Source organism: Pempheris klunzingeri, chromosome 22 (assembly GCF_042242105.1).
Source record: "Pempheris klunzingeri isolate RE-2024b chromosome 22, fPemKlu1.hap1, whole genome shotgun sequence".
Lineage (NCBI taxonomy): Eukaryota > Metazoa > Chordata > Actinopteri > Acropomatiformes > Pempheridae > Pempheris > Pempheris klunzingeri.
Genome location: NC_092033.1, coordinates 15,863,215 through 15,885,396, shown reverse-complemented (window position 1 = coordinate 15,885,396; position 22,182 = coordinate 15,863,215). Strand labels below are relative to the sequence as shown.

The 22,182-nt window shown below is 41.7% G+C and overlaps 2 protein-coding genes across 2 annotated transcripts; one reads left to right on the top strand and one right to left on the bottom strand.

The window, feature by feature from the left end:
* The first annotated feature begins 1,516 nt into the window (after positions 1-1,516).
* LOC139221961 (NXPE family member 3-like) lies at positions 1,517-6,219 on the top strand. The gene is made up of 5 exons (XM_070853911.1): positions 1,517-1,970; positions 3,178-3,473; positions 5,045-5,115; positions 5,250-5,453; positions 5,537-6,219. The coding sequence occupies exons 1-5, from the start codon at positions 1,794-1,796 to the stop codon at positions 6,091-6,093; spliced, it is 1,305 nt and encodes a 434-aa protein (XP_070710012.1). The 5' UTR covers positions 1,517-1,793; the 3' UTR covers positions 6,094-6,219.
* A 5,844-nt stretch (positions 6,220-12,063) lies between these two features.
* LOC139221951 (NXPE family member 3-like) lies at positions 12,064-19,193 on the bottom strand. Its single transcript, XM_070853896.1, has 7 exons — positions 19,065-19,193; positions 18,616-18,681; positions 17,394-17,852; positions 14,292-14,587; positions 13,603-13,673; positions 12,758-12,964; positions 12,064-12,676 (listed from the first exon to the last, which is right to left on the bottom strand). The coding sequence occupies exons 1-7, from the start codon at positions 19,161-19,163 to the stop codon at positions 12,072-12,074; spliced, it is 1,803 nt and encodes a 600-aa protein (XP_070709997.1). The 5' UTR covers positions 19,164-19,193; the 3' UTR covers positions 12,064-12,071.
* Positions 19,194-22,182: the final 2,989 nt, after the last annotated feature.

The following is a 22,182-nucleotide window of genomic DNA, read 5'->3' as shown; positions in this document are numbered from 1 at the left end:
AATAGGTCAAACGTGGTATATTCCCCAATCATGTATAAATTTTTGTCATAGACAGATATGGGCAATCCCCATTTTCTGAAGTCTAACTTTGTGCTACTTTCAGTGGTTTAAAGACAGTGGAGGTCAGTTGGAAGAAGCTAAAGACGACCCTGCATCTAAAGAAATATCGGTTTGTATCATTTGCCTTATGTTCAAAGTTTAAAATTCCTTCTGAATCCTCTGTTTCAGTTTAGCTCTGTCTGTTCCACTGAAGATTCATTGGGGGAAATCACTGAGGTGTATTGACTTTAACCGCTAGAAATTACAATGAGAGCCAGGAGCCAATTCTTGTGCTGCCTGTGCCAACTTCCTTCATAGTAAGAGACCATTGATAGCTGTAATCAAATAACAGGCACCCATTTTCAGAATTTAACAGTTAGTCACTGACTTTTCTCCAAGCTCCCTCCTCTTTTGTCTCAGCATGTGCGTCAAGTGGTACGGCAGACCTCCGGGTGCCCACAGACACCAGCTCAGCTATTCCATCTTAGATTCAGCATCAGCCCTCTGAGTAGTGGAAATGACTAGAAAGGCGATATACATTATTTTATACATTTATTTTACAACTGCTACCAGTGATTGTTTCCTTGATGAAAACAAGTTACCCATGGTTGACTTCTAATAAATAAATAAGTAAATATAAGAGTCAGTCGTTTGAACGGCTCTTTGAAAGGAACGGCTCCTCAAGATCCGGCTCCCTTCAAAGAGCCATAAATCCCATCTCTAGTTCACTGAGCTTAGACTCTAAGCTCACATCCGGCCCGCGATACAAACTCCACATCTAAAGGAATATCGGTATGTGTTCATCATTAACTGCTTTGTGTGCAAAGTTTAAAAATCCTTCTGAATCCTTTGCTTCACTTTATCTCAATTGGGTGGATGGTTGTTCTGGACTTGTAATTTTTGGACTTTTAAAAAAAAATGTTTTATTCCTTTTGATTTTACGTGTCAGCTCTGAATGTTAGAACCAGTTGCACTTTTTGGCCATTGAGTTTGAGTTTTTTCTTCCAGGTCTGTCTCTCTTAAATGGTATGAGCATGTCTATTGTCTGTTGTCTGTTGTCTCTTCCTCATTCATTGCATCAGCTCTGTTAGCCCTGTCTTGTTCTCCAGTGTCACTGGGTGTGTTGTGTACTCGGTATCTGGATTTGTACCTGCACCTTTCTGTCCATTTTCCTATTAAATTCACTTAACATCATTCTACTACCTGCCTCTGTCTGCTTTGGAGTCGTTCCCCTGCGTTCCCTGCGTTCCCTGCGTTCCCTGCCACCACTTGTAACACCACAGGGAAGCCGGGAAATAAATTTCGGCAGCTGACCGCTCAACACTTAATATTAAACCCAAAAAGTATTCAAATAGGCATGTTGTGCTTTGGGGCAAGAATCTTCTACCTTGGCCCTTTTTTTTTCATTTAGTTGATTCTCTTTGCCTAATTCTTTGATGCATCTCTCTCTCTCTCTCTCTACCCCCTGCCAGTTTCAGCATAAAGTAAACTCCTCCATAAACGCCACCATCATTATCCAAAGAGTTTCCACTGTCCCTGACACGCATCAAGGCTTCTGCACCTTCCAGCCGCTGTCCCCTGAGGACGCTCAGGAGGAACGCCTCCTACTAGAGTCCATTGCTTGGCCTGAAACTCCAGTTTTGCCAACTCCTCTTTCTCTGGTGAACACCACTGATCCTGCCCACAGCAACTTCATCATTCTACCACCACAGAGAGGAGGAGGACAGTGGCATGTAGGGGATCAGCTGGAGGTTATGATCAACATGTATGACTTCAAGGGACATCCCAAGAAATCTGGGGGAGACTTCTTAATTGCCCGGCTGCACAACCTGACGCTTGGTGCAGGTGTGGCTGGTCATGTGGTGGATCATCTCAATGGCAGCTACTCTGCTGTATTCACTTTACTGTGGGAAGGAAGCGCACAGGTTCAGGTGATGCTACTCACTATCATTGCTAGATGCAATTTTACTATAGGTCTTTTTAATCGTCTAACTGACCATTCACTAAGACCAGCCCAAGTAGTTACTGTTGGTATCCCTGTTCACTTCTCTCCAAGTGGCAACCCTCGGCTCTGGAATATAATGCCAACGCTGAAATGCTAAACACTGCTATTCTTTGACAGACCACTTGAGGCTGGCTCCAAAAGCTACTGGAAGTTTTCTGGAATTTCAGAAACATTGTAACTTGAGACCACAGCTGTTTTCTTATTTCTAGCCACCATCTGTAGACTTTGTCAGCAGCAGATTGTCACTAGCAGATTTCATCACCTACAGTTAGCTAACTAAGTTAGCCAGCTCCATGTTGGGTGCAAACAGCAACTTTTCATTGTTGTTGACTTGTATTGAAACACAAAGCTTGTAAAAGGGTATCTTGCTGTAATACTGAGGCTGAAGCTGCAAGCAGTAAGCGGTAAGTCATAACTGAAAGACTGAGCACCATTGTTCCTGTTTAGCAATTTAGAGCTAGTTTTAGTTCACAGAGTTTAAGTATGATGGGAAAATGTAAGATCAGGCTTTAATTTCATTCTAAAATACCCTTGTTTGGCCGATAACTATGATTACCAATTTGGCTGGGGTGTGACGTTAGACGATAGGAGCACCAAGAGGGCTCCAACGTAGTTCAAGGTAGTTGTTGTGAATCTGACTTTTTTTTATGTAACCTCTACCCAAGCAATGTAGTTTTTGAATAGTCCTTGGTCTTAGAGGTAAGGTTTGGTCACTGGTTAGCCGTTCATACTAAAATATGCATTAAAGCAGACCGACAAGCTGTTTTATTTCTTAGACTCTCCCTTTTTGGTCGTGGAAAGGTTAAAAAAAATTGACCACCCTCCAAACAATGCAGAGTATCTACTGCAGCCCCATGCACACGACTTCAAAAGTAGAGAAATCCAAAGCTTGGCAGACCTGCCATGCCTAGTTACAGTTGCTAAGCTATGATTGGACAATCGTTGTTTGGAGGAATGGGTTCAGTAATGGTCAGTTCTGCGGATATTGTCGTCTTAAAATCAATTTTGGTTTACAAAGATGAAATCATTTCAAATGTGCCAAATTGTGTAGCTTTGAATCATATTCACTTTTGTTTTATCTTCACGGATATGACTGAACATGATGGACTCTCTGAAACTCTGTGTCCTATCAGGTGGTGCTGGTTCACTCAAGTGAGGCTGTCACGGTGCTGCGCAGGCTAAATAGGGAACAACCTGACAGGATTTACTCTAAAAGCATCTTCCGCTCAGGCTCAGTCTCTGAAACTACCATCTGTAACGTCTACCTACGTCCAACCCAGCAGCCGCTCTGCAACTACACTGACCTCCATACAGGCGAGCCTTGGTTCTGCTACAAGCCGAAGAAGCTCAGCTGTGATGCCAGAATCATCCACTATGTGGGAGCATTTAAAGAAAACCTTAAGGCCAAGGAGGAGAAGCTCTTTCAAAGGTGAGGGAGCAGGAAGATAGGACTGATATTCTGTGTGACTTCTAATTAATACATTGTGTGTTACCTATGTATCTACTTCACTCTAGTCCAGTAGCCGACCTCCTTTTAGCTCTAGTTTGGGCTCTAAAAACTCCAGAGGAAAATATGTGGCTTAGCTGCTAAATACCCCACAATGTTCACCAGCTCATTGCTAACTACCTGCTGCTTAGTGGAAGGTAAATAAGAGCTTTGCGACCGATACATTTCCTGCTTCAGTTAGAATTGGTATTTAAACAGTCCTCCTCATCCTGCTGTTCACATTCTGACATCATGAGACCAAGACGACACCTAACAGTTGATCAGCAGCACCTCAACACTGGAGGCTTCAAACAGGAAGTCCTCAGACGGAGGTGTTCACTGAGCTTAGAGGGTCACAGAGTGTCATCAGGAGGTTGGAACAGTGATACAGAGACTGGAAGAGTCACAGAAAGGAGAGGAGTGGACGTCCTTTGGCCACATCCCAATTTATTGAGACATTGAAATGTTTTGTTGTGGTATACCTACCACTGTTGTTAGCTTTTCTTTCAATAAATAGTTTAAGATGAAGAAATGACCAGTGCATGCTTCTACTTAAATGCCCTACTTTCATGATATAATATCACTGTAGCATTCACTTTTTACATTTTCCATAAATTTCACCTGAAAGTCGAATATCCCTAACTTTTTGTGAGTAGTGTATATGTAATTTTAGTAACTGCTGTATTGGTTTAAAATTAAAAGCCCTGGAGTGTTTTTGTGGACAGGATCCCTTTTGTTAACAAGGCCTTTGTTTGATGGCCATTATCAAAGGCAAACTCTATAGGCTGGACACCACACGTGTTCAGCAAGGTCACCGTCATGTGCAGGTTGAGGTTGGCAGTGTGGCTCAGGTATAACGCTGTGTCAGTGTACAGCCTCCCTCCTCTCAACTTTTCCATTTATGTTGTCATATAGTCAGAAAATAAATGGACTTTGTCCACGTCATCGTACATGAAGAGTACTTATCATCAACATTTCCGATGACAAAATTAAAACTGGCAGGTGCATGGCAGCCTCCTCTAGGGGGAGGAGCTTGGAGGCAGGGCTAAAGTGCGCTTGGAGGAGGGGTTGTTGACCTGGAAGTTCCCATCAAAATTCTGATGCAAGTCCACTTTCCTCTCAATGCTACCAACTGCGGCTTTTTAAATATGTTGGGGCAAAATATGTGGCCCTAAAACTATAACACTGAGCTGAAAGATGCTTTAATGTTGTCATGAGTATCTCTGGGTTCAGCACTGCGAGTGACACCTTGTGTGTCATTGATCCTATATGAAACATATAATGAAATAAAAATCTAAATGACTAAATATTATATATAATTGCAGCTGTAAGTGATAAAATTGATTGAAATTTAGTGTAATGTTTAAAGAACCTTCAAGCAGTTGTTTCCAGTTTAAATGTTTGTTCTAGTTTTAACCTCATAAAATTCTATAAAATGTTTGTCCTTTCTGGTATTTGTGTTGTTAATGTTTTAGTGTGTGTAAGAGGTGTTTCATTATGTGTGATTTCATCAGTGGCGTCAACATAAAAGTCTCCATTCGGGCTTCTGGACCAGCCAATGTCACTGTGCTGCCAAAAAAAGAAGGTATTCTTTATTTATTTGTTTGTCTTTCTGTTTCTTTGTGCATTTGGTGACACATGTACACATGACCTTTGTATTTGTCTTTTCATGAGAATTGCTGGAAATAAGCAAAATATAACCCTTTAACTTCCTCTCAGGTCAACCAGAGGTTGAGAACAGCAATATGACATCTGGACTCTCTGGTTATTACTACCAGGGTCTGTGGCGAGGACTGGGTGGCACCACAGTTCGCCAATTCAACCCCCCTGCCATCAGTCAGTGTCTGAAAGGCAAGGTGGTCCACCTGTATGGAGACTCCACCACCAGGCAGTTTTTTGAATACCTCACTGCAGTACTACCAGGTAGCTGATCCACAGAGATTTCTGTCAACAGTTTGATTTTGTTCACACTGCAGTCTAATCTGTTCCCTCTGTAATGCTTTCAGGTCTTAAGGCGTTTGACCTGCACAGCTCGAGGAAAGCTGGACCTTTCATGGCCTTGGACAATGCAAACAACATCTTGGTGACGTTCCGCTTCCATGGACTTCCCATTGTCAGTGTTGAGAAAGTCTTCACCAGTGAGTTGCGTTACATTGCCAATGAACTAGATGGTTTAAAAGGAGGCACGGACACTGTTGTAGTTTTTGGCGTCTGGGCTCACTTCGCCTGTTTCCCCATGGAGGTCTACATCCACAGACTGCAGAGCATCCGTAGGGCAGTGGTCCGGCTGCTGGACAGGGCTCCAGGCACGCTGGTCATCATCCGGACTGGGAACCTTAGAGCTATGTCGCGTACTGCAGCACAAATGTACAGTGACTGGTACTCACTGCAGCGTGTCAAGGTGCTCAGAGCCATGTTCAAAGGTCTGAATGTTCACCTGGTGGACGCCTGGGAGATGACCTTAGCCCACCACCTGCCGCACAACATCCATCCACTACCTCCCATCGTCAAGAATATGGTTAATGTTATCTTGTCATACATATGCCCCCAACAGGGCCCATAGAAGTGTGTTTGGTTGGGCAAGACGAGTGGGGAGTGGGGATTCAGATGAAGATTAAAATTGGACTAACTGAACTAAGTAAGAGAAGTTTATTTAGTATAGCACTTTTCGCAGAAGAAGTCACAAAGTGCTTCACGGGAGTAAAAGAAAAATAAAATCAAAGTATATATGATAAATTCATAACAACAGAAAAAGAAATAACAATTAGCCATAAGAAGGAACAGATCTAAAACACACCAATCTTAATTTATAAATGTTAGACAGCAGGATGCGAGTGTTTGAGGATCAACAGAAACTGCCAATTGAATGTCTGCAGGAAGGGTGGTCCACAATGTCGGAGCCACCGCTTCAAAGGCATGACCACCTTTTGCTTTTAGTCAAGTGCAAGGGACTGATGGTAAACCTAATCCTGACCTAATCCTGAACTTGATGGGAAGCCAGTGCAGAGAGAATAGGATGGATGTGATGTGAGTTGATCTGCTGGACCTGGTTAGCAGTCTTGCAGGAGTGTTCTGGACCAATTGTAGACAGTCCAGAGATAATTTGCTGAGGCAGGTGAAAAGGGAGTTAGTCCACCACGTCCACCACGATGATATAAAAGCGTGAATAATCATCTGAAGCATCTCAAGTTTGTGAGACAATGGGCGTAAGTTCAGCAATTTTTCATGTTCTGGTCAATGATCCGATGTGTTGATCAAAAAACAGTGATCGAATATAACGAATGAAGGAATTAATGTATTTATTGTCATTGTAAGGTACAAAGAAATTGAAAGGTGCAATCCTCCTTAGGTGCCATAAAAACACCACCAAGATTTCTAAGGTTGGACTGAACAGTTCAATAGAGGGGGCCAATGCACTGGGCAACCTCGGAGGCTCCGCTGTCTTAGGCGAAGATAAGGACCTCAGTTATTACAAAGATAAGAAATACCCTTAAAACTGGAGATAATATCTTCTAAGGTAAACATACACAAGGCAAATAATATAGGGCTCAGGACAGAATCTTGAGGCACACCACAGGTGACCAGAACAGCTGATTTAGACATGTAAGGACCAAGAAAACCTCCTGTCTGCAAGGTAGGAGGAGAACCAGTCCAGGGCGCTCCCAGAGACACAAATGCTGCGATGAGGGCTAGCAACACCAGGACAGTGCATTTACATCATTATATCAGTGCAGACTCTGAGAAGAACTGTTTTAGTGGAATGCTTTTAATGAAAGCCTGATTGAAATTCATTAAAAGTGTTTTTGACCGTTAAAATGGCAGTGAGCTGTTTAGCAACAACTTTCTCTAAAATCTAAGAAATAAAACGTAGCTTGGATATAGGCCTGAAGTTTTACAAAAGCGCACTGCACACTGTTGTGTCTATAATCTGCCATGGGACAAACTTTAATTTACTCAATGAGGATCATAGCAATGCATTCAAATATCAGGTGTTAACACAATAGACTGCACTTTAACCCTCCTGTTGCATTCTGGTCAAATCTGACCGATTTACAAGTTTCCTCTCTAAAAAAAAGCGCAGTAAATTTCATCCGTTTGTCATGAGGTTCTGTGACTTTGTTCACACGTGGCATTTGAACACATAAAATGAATCTGAAATATTTTTATAAAAGTGTGTGTGTTTTATGGAACTTGTATACACCCATGTCATTCCCAGTCAAAAATGCACATATCTACTCTCCTTTCTCACACCTCAACACGCAGGTGCAGACACACACCAATGCGCGCACACTTCCATGGCAACCACCTGTTGACAATATAGTTTCTACCCCACAAGCTTTGTGTGCCACAGATGCTGTGTATATATTTGCAAAGAACATGCAGCGACCTCAGTATATTGCCCAACATGCTCATGAGAGGACAAAACTGAGGAACATTGGGATGACACTGTCTTTTCAGAGCTATGAAAGAAAATTTTAAATGTGTTCATACAGTGTATGGTTCAAGCATTACTTTTCCCTGTGTACATTTGGGCTTTTGTTTTCAATAAATAAATCATAACGGTCAGTTTTGACCGGGAACATTTTGTGCCACAGTTTAGATAATTAAACATAAGAAGAAGATAGGAGAACTGAATCTTACTCAAGTCAAAGTCCAGTTACAAGTCTGGACAGAATGAGCTTTTTATCAAAACAAATATTGAAATACAAAATGTACAGTAAGAATTTATTTCCTAATCATTTGAATTATGTGTTTTAATGAAAATAAGCATTATAGATGACAACAACAAAATAGGAAACAAAAAAGGATAACAATTGTAATTTTGACCACTCTACACTGACTTCAGGATGGTTGAAATGATTTTTTGAACAGTTCCAGAGCAATGGTGAAAAAGTTAGCCTTGTGTTTTGACAATAAAGTAAGCAGAAAGCCTGCAGATGGAGAGGCCGGGGACGGCCCTCTATGTGTCCTGTCTAACTGGAGTCTGGTTTGGGATTGCTGCCCAGTGCAGGTGTCAAACTCCAGGCAGTCTACATTGAACACGCAACACAAGGCTGCTGCAACACTACACGTCCACTATAATTAATTAAACGGGCTACACCTGATGTGAGAGCAGTGCTGCGTATGCCCAACGCCTGTCATATGACTCGGCCTGTAGCCCCCAGTGACAGAAATAGTAATTTTACACTGGAGTCGCTTGTCTAGTCAGTTTGTTCGTGTTATTATGTGACTTTGGTGTTTTACAGGGTTAGTTCAGATCCAACACAATATTTTTGTAACACACAAAATCACAAAGGGATCGATCAAGGCAGCTTTAGAACAGCCACTCCTTTGTTTGGGTGTTTGTCTGGTGGGTTTGTATAGCATCATACAATGGCTGTTTGTGGTTAAACAAAAATGCCTATCTCTGTATGTCTGTCAGACACTTAAAACAATCTGAGCCTGTCAGTGGCAAAAAGAAACACTTTTTTTAGTTGATGTACTTTGATCTGGCACAATTGAGCCTGAGTGATTGCATTACAGCCATGCCAGATTGTTGGGGTGTGTGCTCTTGGCTGACAGTTGAGGCTGAAATCAATCAGTACAGGTGCCTCCCAGGGTTATGTGAGCTCTCTAGTGCATATTACATTCATTTTAAAATGAGACATAATGATATATAAAATGTGATACTGGACATAACATTGGTTTTATTTCTACAGATGCGTTGAAATAAATCGAAAGGCGCTGCTTTCAAACTGACCATGATGTGTATTTAACAATGAATGATTAACCACATGTCTCTTTGTGTTAATACCAACCTTGCTCCAGATGCCCAGCCCATGTCGCCTGTATCAGCCACCACCTATCCTACAGCCCCTCCTTTAGCCCCTGGCGTGGTTCAGTCTTTCACCCTCATAGCTCCCACAGCATTAACAGGTCTCCGAGCGATTCTCAGAAAAAAGGTCTGGTCAGTAGTCTACTATGGATGGTGATCAAGATCAAGATATCCTGGGAACCCTGTTCTTCCTTATGGTCATAGACTCAGACACATTCACACACCAGCCCTTCTCTATTCTTTTGTTTGAGGTAGGTGGGGGCCTCCGCCATTGTTAAGCCCTCTCAGAAGGTGTCACATGACAGGCTCACTTTCTGCTTAACCCAGCCAGCGATGTACAGTACTGTGCAAAAGTCTTAGGCAGGTGTGAAGAAATGCTTTCAAAAATATTAAATTTAGTTGTTTATTTTTATTGATTTACAAAATGCAAAGTGTGCAACAGCAGATCAGTATTTGGTGTGACCACCCTTTGCCATCAAAACAGCATCAGTTCTTCTAGGTACACTTGCACAAAGTCAGGGATTTTGTAGGATCATAGTCAGCTGTATGATTAACCAGTTATACCAAACAGGTGCGAATGATCATCAATTTCACATGTAAGTTGAAACACAGTCATTAACCGAAACAGAAACAGCTGTGTAGAAGGCTTAAAACTGGGTGAGGAACAGCCAAACTCTTCATGGCACAAAAGAGACTGGATAAGGAGATACTTGGTGCTGAGCAGCGGTGTTGCTATACTATTGAATAAGAAATTAAAGTTCAAAGTTAGTAATGTATTAAGAGACCCATCAGAAATACATGTTTTAATTTAAAGACAAGACAAAATGGCAAGAACTGAATGTCAGACATTCCACTGATATGGTAGTATGGTAGTTTTAAGAATAAAAAGCTAAGCCAATAAGAAAACAAGAATGAAATGAGGACTAAACTGTGTAAGTTGAAAATGGAATATGGTGACAATGTGAGAAGCAAATTTAATATTAACTGAAAAGAACAAAACCTTTGACAATGCAAATCATTTGACATTGGACGTTTTCCACCCATGTTAAATTATTCCCAAGTTACATACATTATACACATTATAAGTTATAAAAAACACAAGGATCCTTTCATCTGTACCAACTATCGTCCAATATCATTAGCAACTTTTGCACATTTTCTGACATATGTTTCAGAAACAAATAAAGCATGTCTTACAAGTACAAAAAATATATCTTATTAAGTCCAAAAGAATATCCAATGATCTTTAGGACAATCTTCCTGCCGTCGTTGTTCTGACATTATTCTCACAATCATCCTGAGGAATTTGCCCTCCACAACAGGAGGTGGCACTTTGACACTGTAAACACTCTGTTGTTGTAATGACCTATGTCTGCCTTGCATGCACCTTGTGGGATCAGACATGATTTCTATGATGACATACTGTTTAAAAACAATATAATCTTTGTGGGTGTTCGTCATGATGACACGTTTAGTTTATGAACGCTTACAAGGCATCAGTGCTTTATTAGACTCAGGAGAAGCAGCATTTCCTTGCTAAGATTTGAATCCAAGATGAGGTTGTATGTAATATTCAGCAGAATATTTAGCAGAACTGTAGAGACTAGCCGAAATCTCCATCCCCAGTTTTCATTCAAGATGATTGTTACTTTACTAGACAGGCTAGAAAGCTGGGTGGGACTTTCTGGTACAGTATTGAACTGGTCTGAATCCCACTTGGGGGACAAGAGCTACTTTGTGTCTGTAAGATTAAGTCGCCAGCTGTAACTGTTGTATTGTTTATCTTGTTGGCAATGTAGCAACTCTGGCGAACAGGGCACCTTAGTTTTTTATTTTATTTATTTTTTTGGTCCCAGTAATGCCGTCATGTTGGCAGAATGGTGTGGATGCCATACCTCCTAATGCGGAGACCAGCCAGCCGTTGTCTTTCATTGTAGAGCAATAAAGTTCCCGCTGTCTCAACCACAGCCTTGAGCCTTACATTCTATGCTTCCTGCCATCCATTTGACGCCCTACTACACATCTTTAAAAAAACACAACGCAGAGTAGGTGCCGTGACCCAGACTGTGGAATTCTGAGACCAAGGACAGAGACTGGCGATACTCTACAGCCGATTGGACAGACTACGAGAACATTTCCAACACTAATATGCATCGCTAACAGCATCTGGTGAAGTGGACATTTGGTGCATTGTGTTTAGAGAGGCCTAAGCATTATATTGGACAGCTGAATTCCTCATTCAGGGGACATTTTAGCAGAAGAACATTTTTTCTCATCAGCATATCCTTGAAAGTACAGTGTGATGCATCCATGTGTTGCAGTTTGTCAATTATATAATGTGGATGCTGTGGATTCATTCTGACATAAAGGCTCTCCTGAAGGAGAAGGAGAAGGAGAAGGAGAAGAATAGGGCCTTTAGGTCAGGGAATAAGGAGCTGAGAAGCTGATGATATAGATCAAGGAGGGGAAAGACACCTAGAGAAGGAAGATGGTAAATGGTCTATATTTGTATAGCACCTTTCTATTCATTTCAACTACTCAAAGCACTTTTACATTACATCCTCTTTCACCCATTCATACATTATTCATTCAGGAGGATTGATTCTGAACTGACAGGGTTAGTAGGTGAGTGTCATATCCAGAAATCTACACTCCCATCAAGGTAAACACATGCATACGTTTTCCAAGTGCTCAATGTGCTTCTCCTTGATCTAATTCCACTTCAGTTAGTGAATTCCTACATCTTCATTTGTGAATCCTCCCCAATCAAACAAACGTCTAGTCACCCTTTGAGGGCATGCGTAGGACAAGATAACGTCAATCATATTCTTAATGATGGGAGGTTGTGGGTGAAGGCTGTGCGGCAGGTAGTGGGCCAGGGTCATCTCCCAGGCGTCCACCAGATGAACATTCAGACCTTTGAACATGGCTCTGAGCACCTTGTCACGCAGCAGCGAGTACCAGTCACTGTTGGTTAACGTCTCATAAAGCCCTAAAGCTTTGAGATTCGCAGTCCGGATGACAACCAGCGTGCCTGGAGCCCTGTCCAGCAGCCGGACCACTGCCCTGCGGATGCTCTGCAGCCGCCGGATGTAGACCTCAATGGGGAAAGTGCTGAAGTGAGACCAGATGCCGATCACTATGACAGTGTCAGTGCCTCCTTTTACGTCATCGAGTTCATTGGCAATGTAGCGCAACTCGCTTATTGGGACGCTGGAAAAACGGATAGGAGGGCCGTGACAGCGGTACGTCACCAAGATGTTGTTTGCATAGTCCAAGGCCTGGAATGGTCCAACTTGCCTATGGCTGTGCAAGTTAATCTCCTTAAGATCTAAAAGCATGACAGAGGGAACAGATTAGGCTGCAGTGTGAACAAAATCAAATTGTTGATGAATCTCTGTGGATCAGCTACCTGGTAGTACTGCAATGAGGTGTTCAAACCACTGCCTGATGGTGGAGTCTCCATACAGGTGGACCACCTTGCCTTTCAGACATTGACTGATGGCAGGGGGGTTGAATTGGCGAACTGTAGTCGCAACTAAGCTTCGCCACACACCCTGGTAGTAATAACCAGAGAGTCCAGACTTCAGACTACTGCTGCTCTTCGCCTCTGGTTGTCCTGAGAGGAAATTAAATAAAAGGGGGGTAATTTTTTATATTTTATATATTAGTCATTGTTCAGATATGTCATGGCCACACCAAAACTACATTCTCTCTCTAATCTGCATGTGGCACTAAGCCCAAGTCAATTAGTTATTACTTAAGATGTAAATCTTTCCAAATGTATCTAAAACCTGGAAGGGGAGTATGTCATTTGTTGGACTATTTTCAACAATGGATGGAGTGCCCACTTCATTGTGATAAAGGAACATGTCAGATACAACAGTGTGATTCACACAGGCAATTCAGGCATTTTTTATATTATTTTTTTTATTCTATTTTTCAGACTTGTTGACAATAGGAAAAATAAAAAATACTATCACTCTAATTCTTTAAATCCCCAATATGATCAAACTCACTATTCACATAGCTTTGTGACTTTATTAAGAATGTGCTATATGAATAAAATAATACACAAGTAGGATTATACAGCTCTATCCTCCAAGCACTCCTCTCATACTTGTCTGAATACATCTGAATACGAAGGAAAAAAATGATAAAAATGATTTCTCTCTGCCTGTTTTACTTTCAATGTCTGTAGCACATTCAGTTTTGAATTTATTCTAAGCAGGAGTAAAAAAAGAAAACATGCTTTACCTTCCTTCTTGGGCAACACGGTGACATTGCCAGGTCCTGATGCACGAATGGGGACTTTCATGTTTACGCCACTGAAGAAAAGGACAGGTTATAAAATATTTTCTCCGCACACTATAGCATCAAATCATGAAATACAAGGAAGGAGGACACAAATTTTCAATTGTTCTATGAAGTTAAAACTAGAACAATCAAGTAATAAAATGAGAGAGAACTGCTTGAAAGTTTATTCATCATTACATGTACCTAGTTAATATAAATCCATTATGTGAGTTAAAGCTGTACTAATAACTGTTTTCATATGAACAGTGGGACTAGTGACTGTAGTGTGCAGGGTGTTGCTCACAGTGATGAACCCGCAGACAATCCTGACAGTGTTTTTCAGCTCATTGTTGTGGTTTACTGTTTTAGATGAGTCTCGCTCTCATCAACATATTTCATTAGAGGCAACTGTGTTCATCAAAGAAAGCTTTGACTGACCAATTTCGCGTTACCTACCACTAATGGAGCAACTTGACGATGTTAGCAACTAGCAGCTAGGACATATTTGTGTCAATGGTTTGTGGAGACCAAACTAGAACTGAAAGGAGAGTGAACCTTGGGCTTAACATTTGCCATTAACACACCTCATTGTCAAGCCATTTATATTATCTTAGACTGTTAACGTCCTTAAATTCTCTCTGCCCACTCACCTTTGAAACAGGTTCTCCTCTTTTTTCTTGAGTTTTTGTATGAATCCTCCCATAAAGTGGTTGATCCGGGCACCACAGCTCAGCTTCTTTGGCTTGAAGCAGAACCAAGGCTCACCTGTACGGACGTCAGTGTAGTTGCACACCGGAAGCTGAGTTGGGCGCAGGCAGACGTTACAGAAGGTAGTTTCAGAGATCGGGCCTGAGCGGAAGATGCTCTGGAAGCGAACCCTGTCAGGTTGCTCATTGGACAGCCTGCGCAGCAATGTGACAGCCTCACTAGGGTGAACCAGGGTCACCTGGATTGGACAGACAACCAGAAGTACTTTCATTTTCAAATGAAATAAAGACAAGTAAAGACAAGTAAAGAGATATTAGAATATTATAATTATAATGACATTCCTTATGATGTAGCACACTTTGTTTCAGGCATAAACCAGATTAATGTCTCTCGAGGGAGGTGTCTTTTTTTAGTCCCTCATAAACAAACAAACAGCAACAGAAAAAGCTAATGTAAAGTCAAGTAACAATACTTTGTGTAATTAAAGGTTAGAGGAAGGTGGTGTTGCATGTTTGTTATTTTTACAGTTTGAATATCCTTTGGAATGTGGTGTTTTTTTGGTTGCTTTTTTTCATTTGCTTTACCAGCAGGCAATTAAGACACTTCCCAAGAATGCCCAGGGCACATTACACAATCAAGAGAGATGTGTTGGGGCAGAGGAGGACTGACAAGCACTCTGCTTGGGCCAGACTGCAGGTTGGCAGACGAGAGAAGGATCTAGTATGGTGTGGGTCGTGGACAACAGTGGACAACCACAAGGATGTCCAGCACGACAAACAACTGGGCTGGTGAGGATGATGTAGCCAGTGACATGGAGGAGGAATGGCAAACTGTCTTAACCGACCAGCACGTCAGAAAGGAGACAGCCTCTCCAAACAAAAAGTTACATTGCTACTGCCTCCTTTTAAAGACATGTATGTCTGTATCTAATGTTAAACCAAAGACAAACTGGTTATCCGAGACAACATTACATGTGCAATACACAGTGTGGAGGAAATAACAGACTACACTTACATTTTTCTATTATACTTATGGCACTAGGACTAACTAGCTCTAAACTACAATACAAGAACAATGCTATTTCTTTATTTCCATGCCATGTTAAGTTAATGAGTTAATGTTTGCTAGGTAAAGTAGATAACATTTACTAGGGACTGTTTACTGCCTATTTTCCTGTATTTAACCAGGAAGTCCCACTGAGATTAGAAATCTCTTTTACAAGAAAGACCTGGCCAAGGGAGCAGCCATATAAAATCAAAAGCTATATAAACCAGATACAGTAGTCCCTCGCTATAACGCGGTTCACCTTTCGCGGCCTCGCTGTTTCGCAGATTTTTTTAGTGCAATTTTGCATGCTTTTTTTTACAGTGTATGAACGCGCATTGTGTTCTGCGTCCTGATTGGCTATGGGACTGTAGACCAATGTCAATTAATCTCCTCTTTACATAAATGTTCAATCGCTAGCAGTGTGACTTTTAAGTGCTGCCTGTTTGCAAGACAAACAAACAAGTCAAACAAGAGATAAATGTGAGAAAATGTTAATGCCTGTCTGAGAAAAGTGTATAAACTGTATGGTGAGGGGTTTTGCAGCCTTAAAATATATATAATAATTGTAAAAAATAAAGCTGACTACTTCGCGAATTTCACCTATTGCGGGTTATTTTTAGAACGTAACCCCCGCAGTAAACGAGGGACCACTGTACATGATACACAAATAGACAATAAACAGTTAAACAATAAAACCTATGACACCTATTTTCAGGATAGTGGCCTCTCAAGAAAAACAGTGACATTCCTACTTCACTGTATGATACTCTTAAACTCATTAATGGATATGAATGTTTCTAGTTTAAGAGTTAAGAGATGGTGGCTAGAAATGAGACCTGAGTCAGCCATCATGTGTTGCCAGGGTCAAAGAAATCTGCCGTGAGGCCTTCAGAATCAAAAGTGCAGGCGCCCGTAGTTTAAAATACATCGAAATTAAACTGTTGCTTTAACCAAGCAGATTTCGAGTTGGTGACCCCAGGGCCTTCTAGCAGGCGTACTATGATGTCAGTATTTTCACGTGCTCTGATTGGCTGGTCAGAGAGCTTAGCCAAAGCTAGCGATTCTTATCTGTAGCGACCTGCACAAGCTAAAACTTTATCATAATCGTAAGTATTAATAGCAGTTTTTTTTAACCCACAATGGCTGACGGAGGAGAAGATGTTAATTTGGTCACAGATCTACTTAGAAATCCATTTTCAAGGCGGACTTTCCAAGAAAAGCTTGACATTTTGAGGAAATGCCGGCCACCGCAAAGCTAGCAGGCCTGTCCCAGCCGGGAAAAGGGTTCGTCCACCACTTTCAGGTCAGCAACTACGAGCGGTACCTTTGGCCTACAGGCTCAGAGGAGCAAATTGTGTTGCTGAGAATGTCTGATGTTGGCAACTGAACGACTCTGTGTTTGCAGCAGAGTCAGTGGTTAGAATGTTTGGTGACTTGTTGAATTCTTTTAATTGGGTTTCTTGCTTTAGTGATGACATTCATTCTCCAGCATGAGATACCTGTCTGTGATGCAACGTCCCGTTAGACTGCCTTTCTGTATAATATTGATGGTTTCTATAGCCGTGACGTCATAATGATGGTATTAAGAGGTGGTTTGATTCAGGTAGGATGCCACTGAAGGCCCAGGTGTAAAATGAACGGCCCGCCACTGCTAAAACTACATAAAGTTTGGAGTAGTATCAAGTTTGGAGTATTTGTATAGTGCCTGTAAAGTGCTTTTAAATTGCATCCTCATTCACCCATTCACACATCATTCATACAGGAGGAATCTAAGTTGGAGGAGACTGTTCTTTTACACACATTCACACACCGAAGCTATTCTTCAGGAGTCTTAGCCAGGGACACTCATAGGAGCCGGGGATCAAACCACCGACCTTCTGATTGAGGGATGACCCACTCTACCCCTGAGCCACAGCCACCCTAACAAGTGTGGCAACAGTAAATAGCCTTATTGGATGGCCAATTAATACATGTAACATGATGGTGTTTAGCATCACCTGAACCTGTGCGCTTCCTTCCCACAGTAAAGTGAATACAGCAGAGTAGCTGCCATTGAGATGATCCACCACATGTCCAGCCACACCTGCACCAAGCGTCAGGTTGTGCAGCCGAGCGAGTAAGAAGTCTCCCCCAGACTTCTTGGGATGTCCCTCGAAGTCATACATGTTGATCCTAACCTCCAGCTGATCCCCTACATGCCACTGTCCTCCTTCTCTCTGTGGTGGTAGAATGATGAAGTTGCTGTGGGCAGGATCAGTGGTCTTCTCCAGAGAAAGAGGATCTGGCAAAACTGGAGTTTCAGGCCAAGTAATGGACTCTAGTAGGAGGCGTTCCTCCTGAGCGTCCTTAAGGGACAGTGGCTTGAAGGTGCAGAAGCCTTGATGCATGTCAGGGACAGTGGAAACTCTTGGGACAATGATGGTGGTGTTTATGGAGGAGTTCACTTCATGCTGAAACTGGGGTCCAGACAGAGAGAGAGACGTGACAAAGATGCATCAAATAAATAAATAAATAAATGTAGCTAAATAAAACAATAACATCTAAGAGAAAAGATCCCTTTTACCTCAATACAATTTTTGAAGGGTTTGATAAGAAGTGTTGATCTGTTAGCTGCAGGCAAGTTTGCATGTGGCATATGCAAAACATCTTTCATTTCACTGATTAGTGGAACATTGCAACGTGCCATATAGGATGCTAAACCTTTACTTACGGTAAAATAAAAAACCCCTAATGGAGATTTGATGGAACAAAAGACTCTTCTGCTTTACTCCGAAAGATTTGACTGGGACATGTCTCTGGCAAAATGACATAATTATAAATATTACTGTAACACAATAGCATAAATTGACATGCAACTATGAAAATTGGCAGGGAGTATCCTGCTGCAAAGGGGAAAGTAGCCAAGTAGCCAAGATTGTGGAGCTTGATGCTATTCTGTTTTGAAATATCACTCACAACATTCCAAAAGGCAAAAAAAGATGACCTTATCTTAAAAATTATAGTTGTTGTGAGTGAAATTCTTCACTTTGCGTCTTCTTTCATACTGGTATGGCTATTTATGCAAGTATAGTACATTAATATTTACATTTACAACATTTCAACAAAAACATGTCCCAAAAAAGGGGTTTTGGACCCCCTGAGAACAATTAGTCCGATGATTAAGGAGGATCTTTAAACTTTGAACACAACAAGGCAGTAAATGGTGACTGCTACAGTTACCATTATCTCTTTAGAAGTAGAGTTTTCTCGAGCTTGTTCCAGCTTACTGCCGCTGACTTCAAACCACTGAGGAGAGCACAAAGAGAAACAGAAAGGTAGAAATCAGAGGTAAAGTAAAACAGATGATTCAGGATGAATCTGAACCTTAAAAACATTTGTAAAGATTTGTATTCAATGGTAACAAATGTAAACCAGGAGATTGGAACATTGATGGTTTTGGAGTCATCGTGAAATGGGAAGGAATACAGCCTTATTCTTTACTTAGAAGAGCTGCTGAACACAGGGCAGGACTATGAAGAAAAATACCATGTAACTCAAATTGCATACATTTGCAATGAGCAACACCACTAAGCCACATTGGATATGAAAACAATATCTTAAAATCCAACATGAAACACTAGAAACTGGGTCCACTCTTCAAGTAGTCCCACTGAAACCCAAGTTCTCACCTGCAGGACCTCCATATGACGTAGCACAAAGATTGTTGCAGCCAAAGCCAGAAAGAGGAAGATGGTGCTGTACTTTGGAAGGCAAAGGCTGACCTTCATGATCAGTCTTCATCTGTGGCTGGAGGGTATCACTGTGTCCAGGTCACCTGCTACTGGATGAAAGAATGGAAACAAACTGTTTAACATGATGATTCGCTCCCAGGTGACCCTGTCATGTACCCTTTGCCAACATAATGTAAATATCTGAATACATCTGGACACTGCAATCTTTTGCAGTTTGACGCCACACAACTAATCTGTCTTCACTGTCATTCCACAGATCAGAGATACTTCCAGTTTCCCCACTGTTGTTCAAATGTACTTCTGTAAATGCAACGATGTTATTATCATAACTGACCTTTTAATGCTCTCTGGTTCTGCTCACAAAATGCTCTTTACTCTTAGCCACACTAGCAGCGTGGGTCCACCACTATTGGATGGCTTGATTAGCATGATATTTGCTACAGACATTCTGTCCACCTTAGGATGAATTGAACTCACTGACGCTTAATCAGTTAGAGTAAAGTAGAGTAGAATAATGTTCACCACAGGCCATGGCCCATAACAACAGAACAACAGAGACATAGCGGTCTGTCTCTCTGTGCTTGTCTGTCAGTTTAGTCAGGTGAATGAGTTTCAAGTTGCATCTTGTTTCCGTGAGATTATCAGCAGACATGCAGGAAATGTAGCCAGTATCTGACTGTTCAGGATAATGTGCAGGAAACAATCACAAACAGAGGCTGAGTTTAGTTCAGCTTTAGTTTACAAGTACATACACTGTAGTAATCATTTGGGGGAAAAGTACTAAACATGGGAAGTGTACAGGGACAGCTAAATTACATTTTGTGAAGGAATACACAAAGAAAATTATGAGGGGGAAATATACATTGTCTCAGAAGTATAAGCCTTATGTATTAGCAGTAAAATCTACTTAAAATAGTATCTACTTAAAGCACCCATCATCTGGAGTGGACTTTCTGTGTCATGCCAGACATTTCACCTATCCCACAATTGATCCCAACATCATAAAATAAAACTTCGAAGGCACTGTGCCTTACCTCAGTAGAGGTTCATTTGGCATGAAGTTCCGTCTCTCTGAATGAGCAAAAGAGGCTGGTCATTTCATGCCCTACTATTCATGAAAACACAACTTGCAGAGTCGAGAAAATGGTGCAACCGGTTTATCACGTCACTGAAGAGGATACTGGGTCACTACAGCTATCCAATGTTGGTGTGCATTTACGTGGGTGGGGCTGCAAACACAGAGGGCTTCTGCTCACACCGCTTACAACTTTGTTATCTAGCTTTGTACACCAAGCTTTGACTCGCAACATCGCTCTATTTACCCCCCAGCAGAATCAGAAAAGCAAACACACTCAACACAACTGAGCTGCTCACTTTGACTTATTTCCAACAATGTCAAACAAGTCAGACTACATGATTTGATTACTACGTGACTGCATGATTGACTTTTGATGTTTTTCAAAGTAAACTATTTCAATGCTATGAATTCAGTGGTTAATACTAAGTATTCAGTTGGGGTTACTTTGCACAAAAACGAATCACAATAACAACAAAGCGTGCAAGCTGGAATATAAATGTTTTCTACTGATAATTAGACTTTACATGATGAGGTCATTTATTTTTGTCAAAAATGAGGTAACTTGTGAAACAAGTTGGAAAAAAAATGGTTGGCTGAAGAAAGAATCCAACCCTTTTTCATAATCTCTCCATAACAAATGTGTTGGGGAGAACATGTGTCTTTGTCTTGAGAACTAAAGGATCAATCTCCCACACTCCTCAGCTGTTCACCCCTGAGTGTAAAGTACACATTTATGTGAGAAATACCACACAACATGACATCACAATGCCAAGTAAAACTGTGATAGGGAGCATACAGAGGATAACAGACTGTAATCCGGTGTACCCAGAGGGACACCAGGTGAATTTGGTAAATGCTGAAAATTCTGAGGCTCCATCATGCTTTGCCACAGAGTTGTCTCAAAGCAATTCCCAAGACAAACTGTGGGACCTGCCTGTCAATGTGGACCATCTGGCCAGCGAACCGCAAGTGGTGGTCAATCGAATGCTCAGGGAGGAATCAGGGGCATTTGCTAGGTACAAAGATGATATAGGGTCCATAAAATTTTTTTAAAATGGACATTAAGCTAACTGATGAGGTCCCAGTAGCCAAAACATATAATGCCATACCTCGACCATTGTATGATGAGGTAAAGAACCACATCCAAGACTTGTTAAACAAAGGCTTTATCCGTAAATCCACCTCCCCATATGCAGCTGCAGTGGTTTGCGTGAGGAAAAGAGACAGAAGCCTAAGACTGTGCATTGACTACAGGGGGCTTAACAAGAAGACAATCCCAGACAGGCACCCCATACCACGCATACAGGAGATACTCGATGGCCTAGGTGGAAACGCTTGGTTCAGCGTACTGGACCAAGGCAGAGCTTATCATCAAGGGAGCATCAGTGAGGAGTCAAAGAAACTGACAGCCTTCTCAACACCATGGGGGCTTTATGAATGGAACAGGATTCCATCTGGCCTCACAAACGCACCCTCAGCTTTCCAACGTAGTATGGAAGAGAGCCTGGAAGGTCTTACAGACAAAATATGCATTCCGTACTTAGATGATGTCCTGGTCTATAGTAAAACATTCAAACAGCATGTTGAGGATGTGAGATCTGTCCTCAAACGACAGCAAGCTTGGGGAATAAAAGGCCAGACAAGTGCGACCTTTTCAAAAATGAGGTACGCTATGTAGGCAAAGTGATTTCAGCTGAAGGCTACAAGATGGATAATAAAGAAATAGCAGCTGTGCAAGCACTGAAGACAAAACCACCCACAAACATTAAAGAGCTGCGCAAACTTTTGGGTTTCCTTGGTTACTACAGAAGCTATGTGCAAGAGTTCTCTCGTCATGCAAAATGCCTGTATGACTTACTCTCAACAGATGTAACACCAAACCCTGAGCCCAAGCCCAGTTTTCGTTCAGCAGGAGCAGGACAGCTCCCTCCACATCAGAAAATTGTGTGGAATGACACTCACCAGAATGCTCTGAAC